Here is a 23,233-nt window from a genome sequence, read left to right as displayed (position 1 = left end):
AATGCCATTTTCATTTTGCATAATTCTGAAATGTAGCCATGCAGGTCCCGTACCAATTTTACTTTTTGGATGTAAAAACACATAGACCATTAAATATAGTCATTTTAAACATAAAAAGCTCACAAGATCAAACGCAACTCTAAGATTTAAGGTTTTTAACAAAAATGTGTTGCTACTGTTGTTCTGGTAATAACCGTTACTAAGCCAAAAGGGGTAACACAGGTGGTGGAGGAAAGATACAGAAATAATAATCAAATGCCATATGTTGTCCACATACTTGTGTCAGCTCATAGACTGATTAGCTTAAGTAGCATCTGCTCAAAACAGGTAAAGAGGTCAAGTTGAGAGCAGACAGCCTGTTAAATCAACGTGACCGCGACCTTAATTATGCCGAACTTGAAGCCTTAATAATATTAAAAAGGGATCTCTATAAAAGATTCACCTCCGGTACAGTTGTCATGAATGGTAAAATAAGCCATAGAGATCAAAACTGTTTTTTGATCCAGGCTGTAAACATGTTTATTTTAGCTGTAAAGTTAGACATTTTAACATGGGAGTCAATGGGGATTTGCTCTGTTTTGCAGCCAGCCCCCAGTGGCCAGCCGATGAATTGCAGTTTTGGGCACTTCCGCATTGCACTCGTCCGCCCTGGAGGTTGATCTCAACATTAGCCAACCATTAACGTATTGTGAGCTTGTAGGGACCCAGGATTAACCAATTTCATCAGTCTGTGTTTCATTAGCTTTTTATAAAAACCATAACAAGAACATTATTAACCCTCTAAAACACAGAGCAGCGGCGGTTTTCTCTCTTTTCTTGCAATTTAGGGTGCTAACGTTCCTGCTAGCTGACTTAACGGCTAATTAGTAGCTTTTTGCTAGCTTATTAGCATGCTAATTAGTTAGCCCGGAAACACCGGCTGTTTGAACCATGTTTGATTAACCCGGTGCTTCAGAGTTGAGCTTCAATGGTGAGTAAAACAATATCATATTATCAGTAATATGTATTGAATTAACTTGGTTTACTTAACTGTTGAGTTTGTTTTAGAAGTGTAACAAGCTAACGTAACTTTTACAGGAGGTTTGGAAGCAGTGTGTTAGCTGCTTGGTTTTTTTCTTTGGTTGAAAGAATACTGAGGACAACAACCTGTTAACACAGGAAAAAATGCACAAAAAGATCTCCACAAAGTAATTTAGGTTACTGTAAAATTAGGGTAAATTAGGGTCGTATACATTTAGCTTTAATATACAGGAAATTACTGTAAGTCAATGCATTGTCTTCCTAGCTCATAGTGTGTTTATAAGACTGCATATATTCATTACTACGTTACTGTTTGCGTTTGCATTCAGTTTATTCAATTCAATTACTGTAGGATTTATATTACTTCATTTAAGATTTTATTTAATATATTTTATCCCCATGTTAACCTACACCTTAAGTTTAGATTGTCATTTTTGTTTTACTTGTGTGACCTTTTCTTTTATAGACATTTAATTATCATTGTTGGAGGGAGCCTGACACTTAAAGGGGATCTACGCCCACTTTCACAGTTCATACATGTTATTCCTATGGTCTAAAACAGTCCAAAAATATTAGTAGAAATGAACAACTTTCGGCATTATCCAAAAACTAGAGTGCTGTAACTCAAATCTGTGATGTCGTAGGGCAGGGGTACTGAACTCACTTGCCCTGGGGCTATTTTTCCAAAATGACAGAAAGCCAGGGGCCCATCGCAGCAGCCTTGCACAGCCCAGGTGGAGGCAAGGGTGTTTCTAGGCTTTGAGGACATGTGGGACATAACCTGACCCTCTGTCAGGGGGTCTGGGGAATCCTCCCCTGGGATCTTTTTTGATAAACAAGCTCTAATTTGATGCTTCTTATGCACTACGGCACTTTATTTACAGTAAAAATTCCAGTGTGACTCAGTTTATTTTTTATTGTGAATTTGAAAATGGTAGGGGGGCACCCAGCACCCTGTTGCGGGCCAGATTTTGCCCAAAGGCTGTAAGATGAGTATCACTGTCATAGGGTATAAAGTCTTAAGCTGCTCTACAGACAATAAATTGGGAAAGATGTTATAGATCAGTGGTTCCCAACTGGTTCAGCCACAGGGTCCAGATTTCTTCTTAGTCATTAGTCCGAGGTTCACGTTGTTTGATATATTCAGCATTATACTTGTGTTTGTTGTTGAGCTAGTTTGCTGTCTATGTCACGTAGCTGTCGGTTAGTCATTCTACAGCAGAGAACAGCACTTCAAAGCTCTGTGCTGGAAATTTACTGTACTTAAAGGTAAAGTTTGATTTTTATTTTTTTACAAGCTTGACATGTTTGCAAATCACTTGCGGTTATAGATGACAATTAGAGCACCCAGGGTAATGTTGTGAGTATATGTGCACTTTCTGTCCTGGATTGAGAACACTACAATAGCATAAAGCTCATTTGGGTATAAAAAAGAAAACAAACATTCTGTAGTCCATAAAATCAGGCTCCCATTCATTGTCTCTGGAGCAGCTCTAGACTTTATCTTTGATGACATGACAAGATTGAGACTTACTTTTCTGGTTTCTGGCTTTGAGAGGGAGCAGCTCATGGTCGCAATTATTGATTGAACTTTCGTTGGCCATGGAAATAACATCTTGGACATTTTAATTTAGGTGGTGTTCCCTTTTATGAATTTCATTGCCAATGACTGCTTCTCTTGTACATAAAAATGAGTTGATTTTTCTCTTGCAGCACTGAAAATGATTAAAAAAAATGAAGTTGAAGTTGTCACCTCACCCGCAGCCTGCCTCTTGTCCTCCCACCAACAATGACTGCAGCGCCATCTTGTGAAAGAATGAAGTAAGTTCATTTGAATGCTGTGTAAGGGCTGACACAATGAGCTTGGTTGCCCTGAGCGCTGAACAGGAATACTATTCAGAAGTACATTTTGTGATCTGTCGGCACTAGTTGTGCAGATCTTATATTCTGAGACAGGGTAGTGATAATACAAGGCTCAGTGGGGCAGGGAGAAAAACAGAGAAAGAAAGAGATCGCTGCAGTATCAGTAGATGGCAGTAGCATTACACCATGGCAAAGGCACTGATTGATAACCTTTGCATGAGATCATCATATCTTTTGTAGACAAATAACAAGTAGCCTTAAGCTGTGGTAAACAAAATACAAAAGTGCAATTATCGTTTATCAGATACTGCGTGTATAGGCAACAAGATCCTATTATAAGATACTTGAGTTTATTTAAATTCATTACCTTAAGAGTTACCATAACGCCACATGCGAATCAATGAGTGTATCTCTGATGGCTGCTATTTATTAAACAGTGCATCAGCAAAGAAGTGATCCTCAGTTAATTCCCCCTGATAATAAAATGTGTCGGCTCTCTCTTAAGTCACACTCGTAATTAGAAAGTGAGATAAGTTATAACAACTGTGAGACTCCATAATTCAGTCACAGATTTAGAAAGTGTAGACTAATTGCATTTTGCTCCTTATCTCATAAATTGGATCCATTCCAGAGCTGGGATGGAAATCCTCGTCTTCAGTCACGGAAGGCGCCCGCTTGCGTGGATGCGGTGGATTTTCAGAGGCATGACAAAGCTAAAGAAGTTGGGAGGGTTCTAAAAGCGACGAGGGGGGAAACATGACAGATGCTGCCTTGTACTGGCTGCTTGCACTGGCGTTAATGGTGTGAGCAGCATTTTAAGCTGCAGGGGCTGAAGGCAGCGGCAGGCGCTCGGCATGTGAGAGGTTATTAGAAATGTTTACATGGCTGTGCATTTGAGCGTGGAGGAGAAACAGCAGGGCTGAGGTCAGGTTAAACCCCACCTCTACTCCATAATGTCATGTTGAACCAACCTCTGTAAGATGTGCAAAGATCACAGTTGAATCAACATGTTGTTTTTGCTCTAAATTATACACAACGCAGCAGCAGGTTTTCGCTGTCACTTTATGCACTATACTGCATTTTCCTCTCGGTGGTGTGCGTTTAGCTGTAAACTCTTTGCCCTCTGTTATTATATGCAGTTCAGACAACACACAACATTCGAAAATAAAACATGAGGCTTGCTCAGTGTGTGGTCGTCGTACACCATTTCTACCTTTTACTGGCATTGTGTGATCTGCCAGTCTCATGTTAGCACAGGATGTTTGTGCAGAGCTTTGGTCTCTGCATCCCTGCGTGCTCCCTGCTGGCCTGCTGGCCAGATGGGTCAGTGACTGTGTAGTCAGGGCTTGGCGGGCCCCTTCTGTTCTCTGCGAGGGTCCACTCATGGGACCGAATCCCCAGAGACCAGAATTAGAGTAGCTGGATCACAAGGTAGATGGATTGCAAGCTGAGCTGAGACATTCACACACACATATGCATTCAGTGCACACACACACACACACACACACACACACACACACACACACACACACACACACAGGTAAATTGAGAAACATAACACTGTGGCAGATGAGTGTGTGTTGCACACATGCCGACATGCGTGCTACATTTTACACTCTCCCAGAGGAAACAGATCTGTCGGGGGGCATAATGTTTTACCGATTAACAGGGAAATTAACACAAGAAAATGCGATTTTATTTAATAAGCTAGAAGCAGGCCCGATCTTTTATCATTTCAGACAAGCTGTTCAGGAGGGTTACATTACTGAAGTGAGATTTTTCTTGCCATGTCATGTGGAAATTTAGTCAAGTCATCTTCAACTGTTATTGCAGTCCATTAACTCCATTGTGAAGATACATAATTGATGCAGCCTTTGGGTAGAGTTTAATCAAATGGAGAGTGCTCCACACTCCACCGCCAACTGAAAAATGAGACACACAATATTCAGCGATGTAGTTTGCGTGGTAAGACTATAATTCACACTTTGAATTGATTTATAATCATTTGACTGTACACTTGCTGCACAATGCCCAAAGCAAAACTTGTAGCTTTTAAGCTTCTAAAGGTGGCTTGATGTGGAGGATTTATGTGCCTGAATTAGGATCAGTTTTAAGAAGAATGACTAAATAAAAGCGTAACATCAGACAGCTGTTTCTACTAATCTACTCCCAAACAAGCGAACAAGTGTGGTATGTGATTTTTTTTTCTCTGTACCTTTTGGGTTTTCAATTTCATTTCATCTTTGTTTGATGTGGATTTCTATCACTCTTTCTCAACTATTCATTTCCATTTCAGTATTTTGTTCTCTCTTTAGGCGTTTACTTTTCTTTGAAATAACAGTGATCTGTGTGGGATGTGGAAATGCATTGTTTACGCCATGCTCCTTGAAATCAAGGGCTTAGCTTTCTAGTTAAATTTCACAGCCAGCCAGCACTTATCTCTGTCAACTCCTGTTTAAGCCACAGATGATCTGTCGTGCTTTAAATGCTGTTGGCTTTTGTTTGTGCTGTGAACCTGAGCTGCGATTCAATGCTAAAAATATACTACTTTATTTCATACAATCTTCTTAAAGTGAGTTGCATCTTTCATGCAGCTAAGGCATAACAAATATGCAACATATTCACGAGATGTATGCCGGCGCTCGGTACTTCTGTTCTCCATGAATGCATTTTTCTGACAGGGGAAATTGGGGGAAAGCAGCAGATTAGTGCACCTACTCAGCTGCGAATTCTGAAGAGCATTCGTCTCAGTCAGCCGTCTTAATAACACAGCAGTCAATTAAAATCTATGCAGTCAGATATGTAATTTTCAAATGATCATTAACTGGGGAAAAGATGGAATTAGAAGTTTGGATATCGAAGAGATGGGAGGGGAAGACAGAGAGGGAGACGGTGAGAGAGGTATAACGGTTATTACAGTCGAGGCAACACGTACTAAATCCCCCAGCCAAAGATGAGTGAAGATAAAGGAGGTGACTGAGCTAATTGTGCACTGTCAGAATCCATATCTCTAACGACTGTCAAATGAGCAAATTTCAAATGTATTCTCTCCACCCACCCAGCTCCCCCCAGGAGTAAAAGTGGTGAGAGCAAGGGAGGGAGAGAGGAATAAATACCAGGAGACACTAATGTGATGAGAATGATGCCTGGTCTCTTCCGCTGATTAAAAATGCAATAACGCTGTGGCAAACACTCACGCGCGCGCACACACAGTGTGCAGCCTAAGTAAAGCCTGGTCTGAGGACCCACAGATAAGAAATGGCGCCCAGTGACCCCACACTAATATATATACACGTTAAAAAACAGGCACTGTATCTTTTTCTCATATCGCTCGCAGAAAAGCAAACAGAATCTCAGCTGCGGAGCCAGTTCATAAAATGCACTCATGATCTTCTTTTAGATGGTAATTAGTGCCTATGAGGAGATGTGGATGTTATGATTCATGTCTAACCAATGGCTATCTTACTGTACCACTAATTATAAAATCGTAGTGTCACTATGTGCTGGTAACAGCAACTGGCCTGATTTCTGCAGACACAGAGGAAGAAAAAAAACTAGTGAGCAAAAAAGCATCATGAGGAGGTTTTGAGTACAAGATGCAGCAGAAGGAAAAATAAGAAGAGTCTTTTTTTCCAACCCACGTTATATCAGGCCTCAGTTGGTCACTGACGGGAAGCAGATAAGGTTTCACTCTGGCTGGAGTTGGATAATTGGACATTTATGGAGAGATAGGAGAGCCCAGGGCCCAGGAGCCATGAAACAGAGCTAATCTAGACTCTGCATCAGTAAATTGTCTGTGAAAGAGCGCATCAGGAGTTCTGACAAGATAAGGAAGGCTTTCTTCAAAGGCGGAGCTCGACCAAAGTGACATAAAAACTCAAGATACAAGAAAGCCGGAGCGTTTGGCGCTGGGACTTCTACATGTCGCACGAGGTGCATGCTGAAATGTACATTTTGTGTAGCAGCGGTGTCACCTTGTCATCCAAATTGGGTCGCGCATACTTGTAATTCCTCAGTAATTCACACTTTTGACAACTTTATAACTAGAAAGCTTTTAAGAATCACAGCTCTTGGTGAGCCTGTGTACACTTTTAAGAGTCCATAAAATCTTTTGTTCAACTTCAAATGTTCCACTCATAATAATCTGCAATTGACAGTCCTTAGAGTTTGGGAGATTTAAGTCCTCCTGGTGGAGTGTGTGCCTTGCTCTCAGTCCACCATGATTAGTTTTCTCCCTTTGATGTTTTCCCAGGAAACTGCTGCCTACAGAACAGGTGCATACTGAGCAGGTGGGCCCTTACGTAGGAGCCTCGAGTGTTTGGAGCTGGAGTAAACCATACCTCACTATTTTAAGTAAGTAAAAACATTCCTGAAAGTGCCATGTTTTAGATTTTTCTGCATATCAAAGATCCTGTCTCTTAAAGTTTTTTTGCTTTATATAAAGATCTAAAATGCTCCTGCTTGAGCTGTTTACTATTTCTTGTCTTTTTTTGCTGAGCTGCAAATCTAAACGCTGTTCAGCCCCTACTGATTACTTGCACACAGACACTGACACAGGCAATTAATTTGGTGGGGGAGAGGCTAGTCTTAATTGGGCATAAGTGGGATTTTTCTTGGCTGTGTGCAACAGAAAATGACAGACTGTGCGTATGAGAAGTAAAGACCATCTGGTCCCACAGGAGCTGAGAGAGATGCCAGACAAATGGAAAGAGAAACAACAGAAAACCTGTGTGGGTAAGGATCTTGTTCTCTCGCTCTCTCTTTCCCACCATCTCTCTGTTGCTCGCACACAAACACAGACAGAAAAGAGGAATCAGCATCTCTTGGTCATATATCATTTGCCCATGTAACAGCCTGGAGGGAGATGCTTACCGGGTGAAGAAACACAAGTCTCTCATGCGTGGCCTATTCATGTTTTTATATAATAATCAATATTGAAAATAGTAACATTATGCTTGCAGGCAGGCACTGGAATAAAGAGCGGTTAGCTCGTAAAGGCTTGGCCATCAGCAGGACAAATTGATCTGACATGTTATATTATTCATGTAGGGGATCGGTGGCGAGACTTGGAAGGAGCAGCAGCGAGAGAGAGGAACAACCGATGTGACAGAAAAGAGCAAGGGGTGAGTAAAGGAGTCAGCGAGTGGACATCCTCTCCTCTCGCAGGGTCTCATCTCCTTTGCATGACAGCACTGCTCAGCGAGCTCGCTAATGTGCCCTGTCATGGGGTGAGACGGTAAACGAGCACATGGCATTTTCATCGGTTTACAGAACGCCATAAACAACACAGTGATTAATTGTATTCATACAGCAGTTTAAACTTACTCTCTTGTGCTACGAAACACAAACACACACTCACTCACACACACACACACACACAGAAATAACTATGATATGCTGTCTGGTTTAATTGTATAAAAGATAACAAAATGATTTTATTACATGTTCATAATTTGACAGACATCACAACATACTTGCATGATTGCTCTGATATTAATGTTTCCCACACCATAATTAGGCATAATATACCCAGTACGAAACTATATAAAACAAACATGCTTGCAGATACAGGAGGGGGTCAATCCAACAACAGATTAAAGCCATATTCTGTCATTTAATGAAGTTCAGTCCTGGTAAAGAAAACAAACGGCAGAAGGATGCTGAAGCGTATCGTCATTTTCAGAATTTATTTCTCTTTTTTTTTTTTGTTTACATCAAATAGAACAGACATACATTGGCACATGCAAAGTGAACACTTTGTGGTGCTTTTTCATAACCATCCAAATCCAATTGAACAAAGACTGGATATCTATTTTTGTACTCCAAACATGAAAATACTCTCAAATATTTACAAAAAAATATACTTACAATGCCCATCACTCTAACATAATAATCATCTGGGACCGATTTGCGTTGATTTCAGTAAAACAAAGTACTGTATGTGGCAGAGCTTGCTGTTCAAGGTAATTAAATCAACTGCAAGAAAAAGAGGCACAGAAGAAAATCACTGAAACAATACAAAACAGAAAATCAGATAATGGGAACCCCAAGAGAATATGGCTTTAATGACATTTCAAAAGAAAATATCTTGAAAGCAGATCCACTGTCCTTTTACTTTTCTCTTTTTTTTTTTTTTTTTTTTTAAGCGGTTTGTCCTCGTTCACAGTGTGACCCCTTTTAGCAGGCAAGTTGTTCTCTGTCAGAGAGAAGGGGGCCACAACACAAGTTTAAAACCTAGAGTTTGGTTAGTGAGGCCGACCCAGCCACACTGGCCTACAGCTGTGCTAGTCTCTGTCAGGACTCATGTATCATGTCTGGATGAAGGTTGGTTGCTATCCACAGTCCTGGAGTGCATAGGTACTGCAGGTGGTGCTGGGATGCCTGCGCTCGCTCTCCTGTCTCTGTCTGTCTTTCTCTGTTCCTCTAGAGCTCCCTTCCCTTTTCAAATCACAGATAAAAGGACAAACAGCATTCATTTTCAAGCAGATCAGATCCTGAGGTTGTTGTAACTCACATATGTTTTCTTGGTTGCTTGACCTGAGAACAGAGTAAAAAAAGATTCAGATTTACTTTGAGCGCTGCAAAAACAAAACAAAAAAAAGGCATCTTGAAGAAGCAACTAAACATCAACGGCTCTTCCTACTGTGCTGTGCATCCTTATCACCAGCTGTGTGCAATCAGTTGCAATATTTTCTGGCCTAGTGTATCATTTCAACTCACAATGCCCCCGTGTGCAGCCTTAGTTTCTATTTTCAGATGTTAACTAGTGATGAAAAAACACAAACACCACACAAGTGAGCACCGAACAAATGCTAGGGCATGCAATGTGATCCCAGCCTGGATTGCCATGGAAACATATCAGAATGTGGCTGAGTGCCTAGGTGCTGTGTGTGTGTGTGTGTGTGTGTGTGTGTGTTTGTCGTCCTCCTGCGTATCTATCGTTATGAGAACCAATTTGAGTTTCCAACCTGCAGAGTGAAGGCATTTCTGGCTCGTCATGACTTCTGTAAGAGGGTGTTTAGAGGTAGGAGTTAAGGTCAGTCTTTGGATTAAGCCTGATCGTAGGGTAGGCGTTGATGTGGTGGTGCTTGAGGAAAATGTGAATGTAGCCAGTGGACTAACATCAAGTACATGGCTGTGTGTATCTGCAGGTGCGCTGTCCTTTCTGTGCGGCGAGGAAGGTCGAAGCACATTTTCTTAATCACAGACATTGCTATAAATTCTCATTCCACTGCTTTAATGTTGCCATGGCAACCAGCTCCCATGGGCTATGCAATTAAAGTCGCACCATTTCTTTACAGCTGCATTTTGTAGTCTTGGCCAGAAAGTATAATGAATAAAACATTAGTAACTGTACAACAGATTTTTGCTGTTAACCATAAACAGTCTTTTTTTTTTTTTTAATTTATTTTTTGCTAGATGCTGTGTGTGTGTGTGTGTGTGTGTGTGTGTGTGTGTTTGTGTGTACTTGTCAGGGATTGAGACATCCTCCTGTGCTACCATCTTAATATTTATTATCGACGGCTGATTATACATCTCATCCCATTACTTTGCTTACATTTTGTTCTGCAGAATTTTTAGGTTCAGTTTTTCCTGTAGTATTCATCGACTATGTTTACATGCACAGAAATACTCCCCTATTTTTCTGAATATGACAATATTCTGAATTTGATGCGGGTCATGCAAACAGCATATTTAGTTTATATATTCCGAATTAGGCATTCGTCTGAATGAGCCGTTTTCTGATTAAGACATGTGGAATATGTCGGTACTATTCTGCGTTTGGGAGCATTATTTGGACGTGTATATAGTGCATTCGGAATATGCGTCTCAATAGGGGTTTTTACCGCAGTTTGCGACACATGGCGTCTTGTCAGTTTAAAGTAGGCTCTGTGTGTTATGGATACGTTGTACACAACACTTGTCAAGGCTGAGGTTGAGGTGCACGCCCAACATTTGTTTTCTGGTGGAAAACTTTGTTAAATCCTATTTTGATGCAAAGAAGCTAAATGGCACAAGCCGCTCCAGCTGTTCTACGTTTCCATATTTTGACATGATAAACGACATATTAGGGCACATTAATCAACGTATGCACGGCTGCATGTAAACAGGAATATCTGTGGAATATTCTTTTTCATAAGCCATATAAACAGCTCAGTAGGAATATTGGGCCTCATTCACAGATAATCGTAGGTTTTTTCTTAAATTTGTTCTTGAGAAATTTTGTAAGAAAAGTCCACATCAGATTCACGACGTGTTCTCAAACCACAGAACTGTTTGCACCTGTGTTCTTATATTGATGAATCCAATTGTCCTTATAAGTTGAAAGCTAGTTGATCCTAATTAGCATAGGTTAAGGCCCAGCAAATCCCAATCAAAGGGCACAAGACTGCAGGGCTGTGTGCACAAATGGAAACTGAAGAAGAAGAATTAGTTGAGAGAATTAAGTATGCCCTACAGAAAATCCAAAGATGGCACCCGACTCTAAACATTAAAAAAAAAAAAAACAATTAAAAAACTCTCTGTTTTGAAGTAGAGGTGCTTCTGCAGAAAGTGAATGCCCATTGAGTTGTCATATTTAGTAGCATCAGGAGTGGATATAAAATCACACAAAGATGCTAAAAGTACACGTTAATCAACCACTCGACCTGCAAACTGTGTGCAATACAGTAGCACAGCTGTCAGGACTGAGGACAGAGACGAGTGCTTCGGCCCTCTCCGAGGAGTGCGTGTGTGTGTTTAAAGAGAGACAGAGAGGGGGAGATAAGGTGAGGGTGGACAATTTCACGCAATGTTCTGTAATTTATTAATAACTAGGAGCGCTGCTTTGTCACTTTGTGTCCTAACCCGACCCGCCTGTGATATTTTCTATTGTGATCAATCACTAATTATTAGATGGCATGGTTTCCATTAACATATCTGATGTGAATAAAGAGTTACTGAATGTTTAATGCTTTTTGTAAATGTACAATAATCAAAATAATTCTAAAACAAAATTATAAAAATATCACTGTAATGTAAATCCTATGATGTTATACAACTGTAGCATTAGGGAAAATCTAGTAACTAATTATTTTTGCACAAATATGTCAGCTCAAAATGTGCGTGTAAGTGCTTTTGAGTGTGCATATCTTCTGTTCTCACCTAGGAACAAATCCTAAATCAGAAAACATTGGTTATATTAGAGTGAGAGGTTTCTGGAAGTGGGTTTTAAGAAGACATTTCTTCCTAAGATCGATTAATGAATGAGGTCCAGCATCTTTTTTGGAATAAGGGCAAATAACTGAATATTTTGTGCATGTAAACGTCGTCATTGTTCATGAAATTGATCTGAAAAGCATTAGTCATCCATACATGCCTGTTTTGGTTGATCTATGTCAGAAAAAAAATGATACAGAACAGTGAAGCATGAAGTATCTCTGATTTGCAAGGTCTTTTAAGAGTCATAATCATGATGATATTAACACCGTATCAGAACTACCAATGTAAATCTGCAGAACTGCTAATGCTCTTAATCCTATAAATCACTCAGAGTGATCTCATACAGAGCTGATGGGCCCTGAAAGGGAGGTATTTGGCGCTCTGATGGTTACAGGAATTGACGGACAGTCTCCAGGGATGGTCGAGGCACAGTTCAGGTTTCGGGGCGGTCATGCACATAAATCCGCCATTAATAAATGTCACTTCTTCTGCTGCTAAAAAAGAAGGGGCAAGAGGAGGAGAGAGTGTGCTAGGAGGGGAGATGAGGCGAGAAGACATTCGTATAGGAGAGACAGAAGGTGAGAGACACACGGAGCAGATGACACGGTGCACTTTTGGGAGGGCCTTGCAGAGACCGCATGCCCTGCTTGGGGACTTTTGATGTGCTGCTGCGACAGATGTTAAGGTTTCACCCTCAATGCAGAGTGAATTTGCTCATTGAGCCACATGTGTGACTGGCAAGGATATGTTCCCCATCCCCTGATATACTTGCATCAGCTCTCTGATTTATATGTGTGCAACTCACACATCCAGTCACACACAGATACACACATTGAAATCTGCACGCACAGATGCACAACTCGCAGTTGTAAGCAGACACACACACGTACACAAGCTTATTCGGCTCCTGACAGATGAGTGTGACAACTGTTGGCTGTTTGGAGAAATTCCCAGGAAAATCTGTCATCTCATAGGCATAATTCAAAGAGGGGTTGAGGGGCTGGTGCACCTGTGGGTGCCATGATCGCTCTGTGTGATTAGAAGCGTTGCAGGAGAAGAGGCCTTTGGAGACTGTGATGTGTGATTTGCATGAGCTGTCAATCATCTCTGTCTTCATCCTGACAACTAGAGAAGAGCAAAGAGCCTCCATGGCAACATTGGTCTAAATTCCATGTTTTGCAGTTTTTTTTTCTTCTCTAAAATCCTTTTGAGTGTTGGTGTTTCTCACCCAAAACAAACACCATATCACCTAACTATGGAAGTACGTAGGCTTCTACACTCATGTACTAATACCCAGTATTATCTTTGCTAAAAGGATCATGCTTACTGTTTCAGTTGAAGGGTGGTATGAGTAACACACAGCCACAGAGACAGATTATCTCCTTCCCTTCCTGGTGACAAAGCCCTCCTTCTTCAAATCTCTTAACAGAGCGAGTCCCCCCATCTTCTTTCATGCTCTGTGCCGTGCACTTGAGCTAAAGGTCTAACCATTTATCAGGAACCCGAGATAACTGGGTCCATTCTGTAGGACGTTAAACATACTTTTTACCCACCCAATTAAATTGCTGGAATGGGACTTTCTAGTACAAGAAAGGAAATATGAGAAAGAATAGAAAGACATCTCATTCGCCCTTCTCGGGAATATAAGATTTTAAACCAATTGAAATCTCCACAGCAGAGATGTAGTGTATGTAGATCTCAACTCCTGGCTCTCTGTGGTCTCTTTAATACTCTGATCTCTATATAAGCCTTATTAACTCGCTGTAGACTAAATGGATGGACTGCGCCAATAGAGAAATACTTGATGTGAAATCCGTGTGTGTGATGCTCTTTAATTGATGTTATCGTGGCTATTTCGACAAACTCTTGTGCATAAGTTGGCTCGATCATCGCAGAATTAACAGCGAGAAATTTAAGCAGGTGTGAGCAAACACAGAAAGCATTTATGTTACAGCCCTGTCTCCTTGAAATTACGCTTATAGAAAACTAATTTAAAACCGCTAATACGTTTTGAGGGAAACGTAATTCCGAGCAAATTCTGTTGTCAATTAACACAATAAGGAAATGTTGTTAATTGTGGTTTAAACTGATTTATGGACAGATCATGACAGTATTTGCCAGCAGAACATTTCTGAAATCTGAGGTAGATTCATACTTGTTATAATCAAAATAACATCAATTACCAAAACACTAACTAGACAAAAATCTTAATTCTGGTCAGCAGCATGTTGAACTTCTGGGCTCACAATTAATTTAAAAAAAAAAAAAACAGATTAAAAAAACAACAGATAAAACAAAATTCTCAACTGTGGTCAGTATTTTCTGAACAATTTTTACACCCACAGTCTGTAATTTCTGTCGTTTCTAAATCAAAACAGTAACAGCAGACAAGCTTTGATGACGTCGTTAAGTAATGTGGGGTCAGTTACAGCCTATGAAAGTCTATCTGACTTGAATGAGGCAGAAATCATGTTATGGACGAGAAAATTTATGTAAGTTTCACTCTCTTTACCTTTAGTCACGTTGTGTCACATCATTCTAAGGAAACAGACGGTTAGTCAGTCACGTTTACGAGCTAACTTAACCATTAGCCTTAGATGAGTTGACCTTACAGCTACTGTAGCTAACATAATGTGGCAAATTCAATTGTGTGGTAACACTGCGCTGTTACCTGTAGTAAAAACAATCATACTAAAATAACTTTATGAGCCTGTTGGATGTTAACATACACATTAGTGGCCAGCCTTCTTCTCCTACTACTACTATGACTTCTTCTCCTTCTTCTGGTTAATGGTGGGTGGTAACTGGTGTTCAAGGCGCATTACCATCCCCTTCTACAGACGTATGTGTGGTTTGAATCAAAAGAGGAGGATTTATCAAACATTATTATATCTTTATCAAGAAAAATTATATCAGGACAATTATTGTTATTTTTTATCGCCCAGCCCTACTGCCATCTTCCTCTGTCTTAGTCTTATGTGGTACATTGATGTAATGTTTTGTTACCTGAATGAAACGTCGTCTCTGGATATGCAGCTATTACGTTGCCACAACAACGTAATTAAGAAAGTAGATTAGTAAATACAAATGTGATTCCAAGGAGAGAGGGCTGCATATTGTGTTTAACAAAGGTCTAACGTTTGCCTTTTGAGCTTTAAAGCAGTAAGTAACATTGTGATTACACATGACATGATGTCTAATGAAAACTTAAATGAGCTTGGTTCTTGGTGCACATGTGTGTGGCTCTGAGCTTTATGATTCTCTCACTGGGCTACTTACTCATGGGGTCAGCAGCGGGGTTCTCACACAGCTCAGTCTTGGCCTCTCCGTTGGGCCTCTCGTTGGGCTTCTGGGACAGACGTGATGACATTGTGGCAGCTGTGACCACAGCCTTGAAGCTACGCTTCCTCTTCTGTACGTTCAGCTCAGGGTGGAAGATAATGATGTACACCTTGGGCATGTAGAGCATGCCCAGTGCTACTGAGGCACTGAGGTTCATGGAGATGGTCAGGGTGGTTGTCTGAATGTACAGCTGGAAGGACACACACACAGGTAAAGGGTGAATTTAATTCAGACTTGCATAGCAAAATTTAATATAAAAAGGCAATTTCTTTCTATGTGATTTGGCAGCCCTATGAGGCAGACAAATAAGTCAGGAGTAGCATTATAAACCCTTATCAAGAAAAATGAGAGACAAGACAGCTAGGATGGCTTAACATCTGTGGCCAATTACAGAACAGTCACACTGTTGAGCACAGTGATGAGGCAAAACCTAATAATAACCATCGCCTGATAACAGAATATGAGCATCCAGCGAAAAAAGTTCATTGGCCGTTGTCCTTTTTTTTCAATCCTGGAGTGTAAAGAAATCTCCTGACAAAAGGAGGATGTGTTTGTTTGACTAATAATATTACAGAACCTCCCGATAATAACTGATTATTCTGTTCAATGACAACATCCTTTTTTCCTATAATCCAACATTATTATCAGATCTGTAGGTGGTGTGGATATTTGCTATGTGTAGCTGTGGGGAAAGGAGCAGTCATGCGTGCGGTAACAATCCAGCAGCATTTATTAAAGCCTGACCTGCAGCTACTCAGTCAAGTCGAAGACGGTTCAAGCGTATTAATGACAATAGCAGAAGCGTCACCATGACTTTATCAAAATGTCCTCACATGGCCTCCTTTCTACCAGTCCGTCCACCTGAACCCGTGACTAGATTGATACACTACACTGTCAATGACATGTTGCGCTCACCTTTCCTTTCCTCTCATATCAGCTTTTATCTCACCACTCAAGCATTCATCAGACCAATCTACTGCCGCTGAGCTGCCTCTTCCTCCACTAACCATTCCTGAAGCCAGGCGCATTTTAATTTAGATTCCTCTTAGAGTAGAGCATGAACTAAGAACACTGCAGTATACAGCGGGTCTACATTTGTTTTCCTGCAGCTCTGCACACAGTGGTGTGCAGCCTGTGAAAGGCACTCACTGCTTTAAGTGGCAAGATCATTCACAAGACCTCCATTCATGTGAGCCCTGCACAGGTATGCTCACTTAAATGCTTTCACCATAACATTCCTTTTAGAGGTTACATAACTCCTTTCACATTGATGTGTGGTAATTACAAGCTTATGTAACCAGGATCACTACAATTTAGGTTAACATGAATTTTCTATAGTAACTTCATTAAAAAAGGGAGGTGATTTCACTAAGAGGTAGTGAAGGCAGTAATTCAGCAGACACGCAAGATCCTCTTGTTTCATTTAAGGGTCTTGGAAGAGAAAGAATCACTTTGAGAGGGGGCATTATTGTTTCAAGAGCAGATCACCAAAGCTGCCTCACTAATCTACTGCACTTGAAAGCATCAGATGTCACTTATATGCTGCCAGCTACTGGTGATGTGAATGGGGAGAGGATACAATTGTAAACACATTAGCCACCAGTGTATCTGCAGAGCAGCGAAACGCTCACTGATTCAGTGAGAGGAAGAAATGTCACCATTTGCATAGAGTTTTTCTTGGCAAATAGCACGACTAATGGTAATTTCTTTCATACCAGATCGACTCATTTACATGCCAGTCATGTCTTTGTCTTCCAATCTCCACCAATCATTCAGGTAGGCGCCTGATATCATCAACATGCCAATACACTCAACTGCCTCCCTCTCTCTCCATCCCCTCCTGTTTCTGTGTGCAGCAGCATCAGAGGCAGTGATCTGGCTGGCGCACCATGCATTAATAACTGTATGAATATCACAATGCTCTCGGTGCACTCTGTTCTGTGTCACTCCAGGCTGGGGGAGGACGGGAATGTTGCGCTTTCTGAGCTGTGAGTTTGCAGCGTTTGTGATTAGATATCAGGGCAACCGATCAAAGTGTTGTGAAGAGTACACGTGGCGTCAAATATAATCGCCAGATAATCTCCGCCCTGTGCTGCGTTTCCATGTTTGGTTGTTGGTAACCTGTCTGGTATCCATAGCAACACTACAGAGTTTGGTGCAAGAAACTAAACACGGCTGGAATAAGCTTTTAATGAGATTCTGATACCTTAGACGCTGCAATGCTGACCCTATCAGAACTGATTTATTGACCATGCAGGAGAGTTGATTCGAGAGCAGGCGCACAATGAGTATTAGGTGCTTACTCATACTCATCGCACACAGGCAAACACACACACACACACGCACAAAAACGGGTAGATATGTAGGCTTTCACTCCCTCTAATACAGCTACACATACACACAAACGCACACACATGAACACACCAAACCAAATCCTTTTTCTTACTGCCTCTAATCACAGAGACGGGGTTTTTCATTGTGCCTCTCGATGAGCTTGACCCAAATTCGTAGCCCCTCTCACCCACCACTCGAATGTTTAGCTCGTCACAGAACATTTATAATTAATTCCTGTTGCTTTAACATAAATAAATACATGAAGTCATTTTCACAACTGCTTGGCAACTCTCTATTTATAGCCGCGGTAATGATTTATTAACGTCCTCATCAGGAATCAAACGGTCGCTTTTGAATTTTACATCCCATTGACAAGCCAAATGCCAACATCCAGCCACAACAAGCGACATGTCTTCCATTTAGAGAAAAAGCTGCTCAGGGTAATCCTCATAATTATACCCACCAGGGATATACTTACAGCTAAGGCAATTTAGTTGGGTATGGTTGAGTACTATAAATGCACACAGCGATAAAGACTTGATTCAGTAAGTGACAATTAGGATGCTCTCTGCCCTGTCAGAGAATGCCTTCAATAATGGATCCAGGGGATTTGCAGTCTCCTCTCAACTACCTGGATGTCTCTTGTTGTTTTGGGTGGCCTACTTTCTAGCCGGGCTCATGTCATGAATAACTCTGTCTGGCTTTGTGCCGCAAAGCCCAATCCCATATTGGAGACAGTGCTCTCTGCGTGGACGCCGGTGTTCCCCTCATTTTGACTCAGCGCAGGAGGTCCCCATTTCTGGGCTTCGAGAGAAAGATAAGAGGTTGTGACACATATAAGCCACTCTGCATGTGTCAGAGCAGGTCATTAATAGTAAAAACGATGTGAGGAAGTTGCTACTGATGTTTCCTTCACATGATTTGTTGTCATACATTGTTTACATTAGCCTGTATGGTGATATGTTTGTTGCTCTAATCAGAGCCTGTATTCATCAAGTGTTTAAAAGTTGGAAATCAGTTCTGATTGGACAAAAATCTACACTAGCACTACCAGTAAAAGCTTATTAGATTTATCTTTTCTGACTATTGGAGCTCTTGAATTATGATCCGTCAGAACAATGGCATGGCACCATCTTCATGACATGCGATAATGAAGATAAGGTGCAAAGAAAGGGCTCCTTAGTGAGAGGAAAACTTTGAACTCAGTGATGCCCCTCTTAACTGCTTAAAAATATCCTAATTTAACAAGAGCAGGTGGATCTATTCTTGTGTCTTGCTTTTAATTCATTTATTTCAAATTATAGCAGCGCTACAATAATTGGGAGGTGCGTTGACATTGTTATGGTTTATTTTCCAAGAGTAGGAATATATTTTCTCTCACCTATAAAGGACAAAGTAGAAGATTTCATGTTCTCAGTGGAGAGGCGTGCCACAGCCCACAGAGGGTTTCCCACATCACTCGGCAACAGATGCAGTTTGTGTGTGGCATGTTTTGTAAAATGATGTGGTTGGATAGGGCTGATATGATAATTTCACGCAGCTGAGTCAAATTACCTGCTATTTTATTTTGCATAAATTCTTTTTTTTTTTTTAAGCCAGACAAGTGGCTTGCCAGTGTTTACTTAAATTCTACAGTGTAGACGGCAGCTTGGTTAATATCATTATAAGATTTATGGCATTTATTAATTCTGGCATAATATTTTTGTGTATATTGCATTGGCAATTAGTTTTTGTCCATGCACATGAAGAAGTGTTGCTATTTCCTGCAGTTTGTTTTTTACCCTCGTCTAATACTCCAGCCCTTAAAAGATGGAAAAAGTCTTGAATGCCAAATTTCCATTTGTTACATTCAATTTGTAAGTAGGTTTCAATATGTGTTGTTTATATGGCATACTATACTCAGACCTTAAAAAATAAATAAATAAATAAATAAAAAATTAAATGGCATATGACACTATTACTTTTTTTTTTTTTTTTTTTTTACATTTTTATGTTATACTATACTGTGATATTGTTATAAATGTTTTTATGCCACACTATATTATGTCTTTATATGAAGATTTTCACGTCACACTTTACCGACTTATTTTATTAATTTTCATGTCATACTATACTATGACTTTTTTTTTTTTTTTAAAGACATTTTTTGGGGGCATTTTGGCCTTTAATTGATAGGACAGACAAGCGTGAAAGGGGGAGAGAGAGAGGGAATGACATGCAGCAAAGGGCCACAGGCTGGAGTCGAACCTGGGCCGCTGCGGCAACAACCTTATACATGGGGCGCCTGCTCTACCACTAAGCCACCGACGCCCCTACTATGACTTTTTTGATGAAGATTTTTATGTCATACTATACTGATTTTTTTGATCAAGACTTTCATGACATACTATACTATGACTTTTTTGATGAAGATTTTTATGACATACTATACTGATTTTTTTGATGAAGACTTTCATGACATACTATACTATGACTTTTTTGATGAAGATTTTTATGACATACTATACTATGACTTTTTAAGATTTTTATATCATACTGTAGTATGACTTTTTTGATGAAGACTTTCATGTCATACTATACTATGACTTTTTAAAGATTTTTATATCATACTATACTATGACTTTTTTTTATGAAGATTTTCATGTCATATTATACTGACTTTTTTAAGATTTTTATATCATATTTTACTATGACTTTTTTGATGAAGATTTTCACGTCATACTATAGTATGACTTTTTCTGAAGATTATGACATACTATACCATGACATTTTTTTTTATCAAGATTTTTATGAAATACTATACTATGACTTTTTCTGAAGATTTTTATGACATACTATACCATGACATTTTTTTTATCAAGATTTTTATGACATATACGACTTTTTTTATATGAAGATTTGTATGTCATACTATACTATGACTTTTTATTACGATTTTATGTCATACTATAATATGACTTTTTTTTTTTTTTTTTTTTTAAGGATTTTCATGTCACAGTATACAGTGACTTTTTTATGGAGATTTTTATGTCATACTATAGCTCTAAATAATATATTGTGTGATTTTTACTTTAGCTTTTAGTTGTGTTACATGTTAAGAGAGGTGCTTGTATTTGCCATTTTTAGATATGAAGTGTCAATGGACGACATCTGGGAAGAAGAGGAACATCATAGGACCACCTGAAGAAACACCTTCTCTCATCTCTTCTATCATGAGCTGCTGTGTTTCATGTTGAATATTGAAAACATGCAAAATATTTTTAAATGAGGGACTCCTTAGTTAAAACAAAAGAAAAGAAAAAGTTATGAGGCAAAGAAAAGAGGGGTTGCCAAAGACCCAAAGTCACAATATTTCCAAAGAAAATTCTTCACAGTATGGATTGGAATAATCTTCTGTGCTCTTCTGTTAATGTATTTGTCACATAATTCAGTTCCTCTAATTTGTACATTATAAAAAGAGTGCAATAATAGATATATATGTATGATTATGATGTTTCCGTATAGAGGATCCCCGTCAGGATGCTGTTGATGGTGTAAGACTAGAAATTCCTCAGTATTGGAGGGGATATCTGGATATTGCTGGAGTTTCTTGAAGCGTCTGAGGTGGATGCAACACCCAGGTCAGGCTGCCAGTGATGTGGACACCATGGTACTTGAAGCTATCAACCCTCTACACTGAGGACCTGTTGACATTAAGGACCCTGCCTCTTCCAAAAGTCAACTATCAGCTCCTGACTGTGCAATAAAATATGTATTTTTTTTTATGTGTCTTTTTACTGTTTACGTGTTAATGTAGTCCAGACCAGATTTCTGGTCAAGGTAAACTTTTTTTCTGGATGAGATTGATCACAGGATGTGTAGCAGAAAGGTAGCTCAATGTGATAAACAGATCTTTGTTATTCCTTAAGTTGCACATTGAAGTTCAAACACTGAACTCAAAAAGACTCCATTTGTACTTGTAAGAAAGTTGTAGAAGGACTTATGCAATAAAATATGTATTTTTTTTAATGTGTCGTTTTATTGTTTACGTGTTAATGTAGTCCAGACCAGATTTCTGGTCAAAGTAAACTTTTTCTGGATGAGACTGATCACAGGATGTGTAGCAGAAAGGTAGCTCAATGTGATAAACAGATCTTTGTTATTCCTGAAGTTGCACATTCAAGTCCAAACACTGAACTCAGAAAGACTCCATTTGTACTTGTTTTCTGGGCAGATGTAGCTAGAAGGAAAATAAACTGCCTTGTAGTCTTGAGTGTTCAGCCTAACAGTCGAATGTGTTTTAAGCTACAACACTCAGAGGAAAGACAGAATAGCCGTCTACTTCAATAGCTCACAGTGTTAGAGGTATAATTAGAGATTCTGATGTTGTGGGGTCAATACCAGTTAATGCTCAGTGAATTTTGAATGCCTTTGTCCAAATGAAGTGTGTGATTTTTCTCTGTATATTTCCATATACTACCTGGACTGCTATGAAATTTAATACTGGTATTCATGTCCCCCTCAGGACAAGTCAATATTGAAAACATCCTTATAATGATGATGTTGATAGGTTGATAGAGTTTAAGCCTATGTCTTGAAAACAGAGAGCCTGTCTTCTGAACAGCTGTCTCTAATGAATTCCTTCAAATAGGACACCTTAACAGCTGAATGCCTTCATCCAAAAGAGAGACTGAAAATCTTAAACTAAGAGAGCTCATGTGTCTCCAGTTCATTAGCTCAGTGGGATAGAAGACTGGTTTGAAGGTCAGAGGATCAGGGTTCAATTCTCAGGTGAATAGTCGGTCTGTTTTGCAAGCTGATGACTGAAGGAGAAAGTTAATTGTCAAAGAAACACAAAGTGTCTCTGGCCTGGTAGCTCAGGCTGTTAGAGGATCGGTTGGAAGTCCTTAGGTTGAATGTTTGATCCTAGTCCAGGGTAGGTGAAGTTTAAAGGCTGCTGTCCAGAAGAGAGAGTCAAAAGCTCCGTGAAACACAACAGAAGTGTGAGGTGGAATAGCTCAGGCTGTTAAAGAGCTGCTTGGGAATTCCGAGGTCGGAGGTTTGATCCTTATCAAGGGCAGGTGAGTTTTAAAGGCTGCTGTCATCATCATCCCCACATTTTAGTCATACTTTACTATGACGTTTTTATGAATATTTTTATGACATACTATACTATGACGTTTTTATGAATATTTTTATGACATACTATACTATGACATTTTTTTTAAATAAAGATTTTTATGTCATACTGTACTATGACATTTTTTTTAGGGAAGATTGTTATGAAGATTTTTATGACATATATACTATGACGTTTTTAAGTAGATTACTATGTCAAACTTGTATGACGTTTTTATTTAGATGTTTATGAAATACCATACTATGACATTTTTATGAGGATTTTTGTCATACTAAAGTGACGTTTTATGAAGATTTTTATGTCATACTATGACATTTTTTTGAAGATTTTTATGACATACTATACTATGACGTT

The 23,233-nt window shown here is 39.6% G+C and overlaps 1 protein-coding gene and 1 long non-coding RNA gene across 5 annotated transcripts in view; one reads left to right on the top strand and one right to left on the bottom strand.

Moving 5' to 3' along the window:
• The first annotated feature begins 649 nt into the window (after positions 1-649).
• LOC126403079 (uncharacterized) lies at positions 650-21,751 on the top strand. 2 transcript variants are annotated; one of them, XR_007571284.1, is made up of 6 exons: positions 650-970; positions 2,734-2,841; positions 7,136-7,236; positions 7,563-7,617; positions 7,933-8,006; positions 20,887-21,751. It is a non-coding gene; the product is annotated as an uncharacterized LOC126403079 (long non-coding RNA). The 2 variants fall into 2 exon arrangements; XR_007571285.1 differs by lacking the exon at positions 650-970 and adding an exon at positions 2,212-2,289.
• LOC126403077 (metabotropic glutamate receptor 7-like) overlaps positions 8,320-23,233 on the bottom strand; it is a 163,401-nt gene continuing 148,487 nt past the window's right edge. For 2 of the 3 annotated variants that reach the window (XM_050065504.1, XM_050065502.1), the window contains 2 exons: positions 15,364-15,616; positions 8,320-9,321 (listed from right to left, as the gene is read on the bottom strand). In XM_050065504.1, coding sequence (XP_049921461.1) covers positions 9,185-9,321; positions 15,364-15,616 — 390 coding nt within the window. In that variant the 3' untranslated portion in view covers positions 8,320-9,184. Of the gene's footprint in view, positions 9,421-15,363; positions 15,617-23,233 lie in introns of all 3 variants that reach the window. The other variant, XM_050065503.1, reaches the window with a different exon arrangement.

The sequence above is a fragment of the Epinephelus moara genome, chromosome 16 (assembly GCF_006386435.1).
Source record: "Epinephelus moara isolate mb chromosome 16, YSFRI_EMoa_1.0, whole genome shotgun sequence".
Classification (NCBI taxonomy): domain Eukaryota; kingdom Metazoa; phylum Chordata; class Actinopteri; order Perciformes; family Serranidae; genus Epinephelus; species Epinephelus moara.
This window is presented reverse-complemented; position numbering and strand designations above follow the sequence as displayed.